This window comes from Vipera berus (genome assembly GCF_964194415.1).
Source record: "Vipera berus genome assembly, chromosome: 2".
Taxonomy (NCBI): domain Eukaryota; kingdom Metazoa; phylum Chordata; class Lepidosauria; order Squamata; family Viperidae; genus Vipera; species Vipera berus.
Window position 1 is genome coordinate 53482121 of NC_138203.1, and position 6000 is coordinate 53488120.

Below are 6000 nucleotides of genomic sequence, written 5' to 3' on the forward strand. Positions count from 1 at the left end.
ACCTTGTAGTAGATCATTTTGGCAGTATATCTTGTGCTAGAAATAGGACTTTGAAAATCAGACACTTTGAGAAATAGTGGTATTTCTTGAAGAAAGGAGATCTACTTGGCTGACATTCAGGATACTTGTGAAACTGATTGTTTTAAAGAAAACAACAACAACAAAAGAAGAAAGTCTGTAATATACAGGAGTTTAGGAAATCAAAATTAAATAATAATTTCTCCTTAAATATTTATAAAATAATACATGTATGCTGCTTTCTGTTTTTCCCAATCACAACTGTGAAAAAACACTTATTAAATATGTTACTTGATTAGAGTCTTGGATGGTTATGTCTTTTCAGTAAGAATGCAATGGAGAAAATTCAGCATATTTCTGTGAATGATAAAAATATTTAATAATTTGTAGAGCCATGGCTCTCTTTTTCAAATGTAAGAGTTAACATTGAGTAATTTATGCCCGCTATCTGAGCAGATGTCTGTATATTTCATTTCCATTCTGCAGTTTCACAGCACTTGTGAGCACCAATTAATAGAACAGAATAGCTGTATGTATCACTTCATAGTTCTTTACAGCCCTCTCTAAGCAGTTTACAGTCTCAGCATATTACCCCCAATAATCTGGATCCTTATTTTACCGACCTTGGAAGGATGGAATCAACCTTGAACCAGTTAGGATCGAACTCCTGGCTGTGGGCAGAGTTAGCCTGCAATACTGCATTCTAATCCCCTACACCACCACAGCTAGAATTAGAATTAGAATTATTAGAATACTTCATTTGGCCAAGTGTGAACAGACACCCAGGAATTTGTCTCTGATGCAAAAACTCTCAGTGTACATGCAAAGCAACAGAATAATAATGATCGTTATCATAACAATACCAATTCCAATAAGATGGAGTAGTAAAGAAAATAAGGATAATACTAATATTACAGCCATACAACATGGGTAAACATGCATAGACATTAGACAGTACTGTGAGAGTTAGGTGTTCAGCATAGTGATGGCACAAAGGAAAAAAAACTGTCCCTGCTTGTAGTTGTAGTTGTATAGTGGTATCCCAAGGGGAAGAGTTGAAACAATTTATGTCCAGGATGTGAGGGGTCTCTAGCTATTTTCTCAGCCCTTCTTCTGGCCTGTGCAATATATAGATCTTCTATGGAAGGCAGGCTGGTTGCAGTTATTCTTTCTGCAGTCCTAACTATCCGTTGGAATCTGTACCTGTCCTGTTTGGTTGCTATACACTTATAGAAGTACAAATGACAGACTCAATAAATAATTCCTCTGTAAAACTTTATCAGCAGCTCCTAGGGCAGTCTGAAGTTGATGCAGGAAGAACATTCTTTGTTGGGCCTTTTTAAGGATGGTTCTAATGTTGGGTATCCATTTCAAATCCTGGGAGATTACAGGATACAAAAACATGAAGGACCCTGCTGCTGATACTGTGCTGTCAAAATATAATGAGAGGTGATAGAATAGAAAGGCTCCTCCTAAAATCCATTCTCAGCTAGAAATAATACTTTCCTTACTGAGTTTTAGATAATCTAGAAAAGTACCAGCAAAAAAGCCCATAAAGAAGAATAACATTTTTAAAAAGAATAAATTTAAATAAAAGCACTTGCTTGATGAAGGTACAAAGAACCTATGATGTGGGTTAGGCTCTGTCTTATGTTCTGTCCTTGCAGATCGAGTCAGATGACTTTCCATGGCTATTGCTCTTGACATAGTTGATATTGGCATATTGAACTGGAAGATCTGTTTACCTATTTATTTGATTACAGTTATTAATCATAAGCCAAAACACAATCTTTTTAATAAATTTCATGGGTCCTTTCTTTATGGCATTTTTCCTTTACTTACTTAATTGGAAGCTGTAGTGTAGTGGGTAATAAAGACCTTTAAAAATAGGTAGACATTGAATCTAAATTCTGAAAAGCCTGTCCAGTTCATTTACTAATTACATTTGGCCACTTTCGCTGGTTAGAGGGTTACAGAGGAGAAGAATATGTTCATGTCATATGATGCATACCAGGTGAATGAATAAATCAGCAAAAATGCTATTCAAATTTCAAATTAGAGTAATCCAAGGTTCAGTTTGAATTTGTGATTCATATTGAAAGATGACAAGATTCTACTTGAATTGATTCAAGTTCCAGTTGGATATTAATAATAATAATAAAGTTGGAAGGGACCTTGGAGGTCATCTAGTCCAACCCCCTGCTCAGGCAGGAAAACCTATACCATTTCAGACAAATGGCTGTCCAGGCTCTCCTTAAAAACTTCCAGTGTTGGAACATTCAGTTTCTGGATGCAGGTTGTTCCACTGATTAATTGTCCTAACTGTCAGGAAGTTTCTCCTTAGTTCTAGGTTGCTTCTCTCTTTCGTTAGTTTCCATCTGTTGCTTCTTGCCCTGCCTTCAGGTCCTTTGGAAAATAGCTTGACTCCCTCTTCTTTGTGGCAGCCCCTGAGGTATTGGAAGACTGCTATCATGTCACCCCTCATCCTTCTCTTCATTAGACTAGACATACCCAGTTCTAGCAACCATTCCTTATATGTTTTAGCTACTTAGATAAAAGATACCATTTCCAGTTCAGCCTATATCTCAGATTAGTTAAGAAAGAAAAGATCTTAAATGTTCCCCATGTCTGTCTTACTCAGTTTAGAAAAATACCAGTGCTTTTTCTGAAAGTTTTCTTGAATAAATAGCTGTTAAAGCATGTGAACAATATCTTCATTGAGATACTTAATTGAAGGTAGTCTCTGGGAAATTGGAGATTTAACCAGCATATCATAATCTGAATGAGATGAAAGGGCTTAAGTACTGTACCTGGGGAAAAGTCAGTATGGAAAGCTTTGCATTTGTCCCTTAACTACAACCATTCTGTTAGCATATTAATACAGAAAGTAGAATGATTAATGACTAGAATGAGTGCATGGGATGCACATAATTAGATATATGTTATTACTTCTGTGCTTTATTAAATTAAGAAGTCTATGGTTAGAAGTTTGAAACTAAGTGGTACGAGAGTGGTTTTCATAATTTCTGTGTCTATATTATTTCCTATTTGATATATTTTTTAAAAAATCTGTTTAAACTAATTCCATTTATAAATTAAGCTCATTTTCTTCAGTTACTAGTATTCTGTCCTGTATTTACAACACCTATCTTGATCTAAAGTTTTTGGGTAGAATAATATGTTTCCCAGGAAGCATGCAGCTTTTCCTCTGATTTTCTTCATTAATTTTTCCCCTTCCAATGCTACTGCATAGAGTTTTAAATAATTAAGTTCACATTTCTTCCTTCTCTTAATGTTCCTTTTTGGTATCTTTTTCCCCCACCAGCCATAGACTTAAAGAATGGCTCTGGAGAGTTATACCAAGGACCTGCCCGTGGAAAAGCTGATACTATTTTCATTGTGTCAGATGAAGACTTTATGAACTTAATACTAGGCAAGATCAATCCACAGCAGGTATACATACAAATGTTTGCAACAAGCTGTAACTTATTAAGTAGAACATCGGTATGAAAATAATCAGCTTGCATTTACGCTTAGCTGCTGCTATGAAACCAACCTTTTGTTATTAATCATGGTCTACACTGCCATAATGTTAACTCTGCTTTAAATTATATGATCCAACTTTGGATGTATAGGTAGTCCTCAACTTATGACTACAACTGAAGTAAAAATTTCTATTGCAAAGTGAGACTATTGTCAAGTGATTTTTGCCCCCATTTTACAACATTTCTTGCTACAGTTGTTGAGTGAATCACTGCAGTTGTTAAGTTAGTAAATGAATCTGGCTTCTCCATTGACTTTGTTGTCAGAAGTCACAAAAAGTGATTGCATGAGCCTGGGACACTGCAACCGTCATAAACATGAGTCAGTTGCCAAGGGTCTGGATTTTGATCACGTGATCGTGGGGGATGCTGCAATGTTCGTAAGTGTGAAAATGGTCATAGGTCGCTTTGCCATTGTAATTTGGAATGCTTTGACTGGTTGTAAGCCGAGGACTACCTGTACTCACAAAGTGGTAAAGGTCAAGAGTTCCTGCAGATTTTAATCGCCTAGTCATTGCCGACTGTAGGAGGTGGTGCTCATCTTCGTTTCAAGGGCTGTTGAGTCAGCCCTGTCCAAAGACGTTTCCACAGTTGTGGGGCCAGCATGACATCAACTTGCAAAGTGGGCGTAAATAAATAAATAAGTAGGGGGGAAAAAGACAATACATAATTTTAGGCCAGCCTAAACTACCTCCCAGGATGTTTATTTTGGGGGGGAAATGAAAGGAGGGAGCAATATATTCACATTCTTTTACCTGAAAAAGGACTCTTTTCTCTCTGCAAAGAGGAATATATGTGTGTGTGTGTGTAAGTCTCCTGTTAACCTCATAAACTTTGTACACCTAAACTTGCAAATGTTCCATATATGCAACAAATGTCATTTCTCCCCCCTGAATTCTTCCCTCTCTGGGTGTGTGGGTGTTCCATATATGCAACAAATCTCATTTTTCCCCTGAATTCTTTCCTCTCTGGGTTTATAGGGGTGTGTGTGTGTCTTCACTTGTGATATGCATCAGTTTTTAAAGATTTTCAAGCACAGTAGCTCAGGTATCAAAACCAACTTAAAAATAAACTTGGCCAAGAATTACACATCAGTTGAAATTTCAGTGTCTCCAGTTTTCAGCCTCTTTTCTTAAAATTGTGGAGTTTAGTTTTTGGTTGGGTGTTTAGAGGTATTGGAAGCATTGCTGATTTCTTGAATACAGTATCAAAATGTTGCAATTATAAGGGTTTCATGACAGTGTAATAAGGCTGTAAAGCATAATATTTAAAGCCCAGATGAAATTATTCTCAGATTTTCAAAATGAAGGCAAGTTCCTCACATTTATTGCTACAGTAAAAACTTTATGTATACAAAGGATTTTAAGCACAATGAAGAGAAGGAACAATTCTTCCCTCTCTACTGCTTTTCTTCTGCTTATGTCTTCTCCACAATCTTGGCAAGTTATCTAATGAAGGTGACCACACTGGGTACTGAAAATAGTCATAATGTTTGGTTTTATTTCTTTTATTTGACTGTAGTTGAAGTATGTGTCTAATTGTGGTTACTGTGTATAGGGTTTCGGAGGTGCCACTTTCAGGCACACTTAATTGTTTTTCTTTCCTTTTCCCACTATAGGCATTCATCTCTGGTAAGCTAAAAGTTAAAGGAAACATCATACTGAGCCAGAAACTGGGGACGATACTCCAACAATATGCAAAGCTGTGAATTTCTTGCTGAAATGATTTACCTTCTGAAGCAAAAAGGAAACAATTTCAACTAGAAAGACAAAGAAACAGCTCTTTCATTTTTAGAACAACCTGAAATGTTATACTAATTCTGCATTAGATAATTTCCAAAACACTTTATTGCTAAGATGAAAGTAGTCTTGATTCTTGCAGATTCAGACAGTGGATTATATTACTGTTTCTTCTCTTTTATTCTATATTGCAAGGCTTTGTACCAGATTTCCTCTGGCTGGTGTCTTTAATATTGCAGTTGATGGGGTTTTGTCATACAATTCCACTGTGAGAGCATCTTATTGGGGACGCTTGATTTATGCCTTTTTCTTATTCTTCCTTAATTAAAAATGCAATTAATATATTTCTTATGAAATCTAAATATAAGTAAATAAACTTTGTTTGATACTAACCACCTGATTTTGTTTCTTCTTCCTGTCAGTGGCGTAAAACAATTTCTTAGTTAATTAGTTCCTTAGCTATAGAATTCATCATTTGCTTAAAAGCAAATTAACTGGGAATTGATTACTGGTTATATTAAGGAGATAGGGTGTGTGTGTATTTTATTGTATTTTACTTTGAAGTGCTTGGTGAGTCTGCAACCTGCAATAAACACTAACATAAAATAATTTGTTATTTAGAAAAAAATTATATAAGCTAAAGAACTTTGGAGATGGGTGTATTAATTTTTAGCCTATGGTAGATCCTAGGATTACAGGAG

The 6000-nt window shown here is 35.8% G+C and overlaps 1 protein-coding gene across 1 annotated transcript in view; it reads left to right on the forward strand.

Annotated features, from left to right (window-relative positions):
• Nucleotides 1-5718, forward strand: part of HSD17B4 (hydroxysteroid 17-beta dehydrogenase 4) — a 69918-nt gene extending 64200 nt beyond the window's left edge. Inside the window, exons 23-24 of the mRNA XM_081321586.1 lie at nucleotides 3344-3471; nucleotides 5179-5718. Coding sequence (XP_081177712.1) covers nucleotides 3344-3471; nucleotides 5179-5268 — 218 coding nt within the window. The 3' untranslated portion in view covers nucleotides 5269-5718. The remainder of the gene's footprint in view (nucleotides 1-3343; nucleotides 3472-5178) is intronic.
• Nucleotides 5719-6000: the final 282 nt, after the last annotated feature.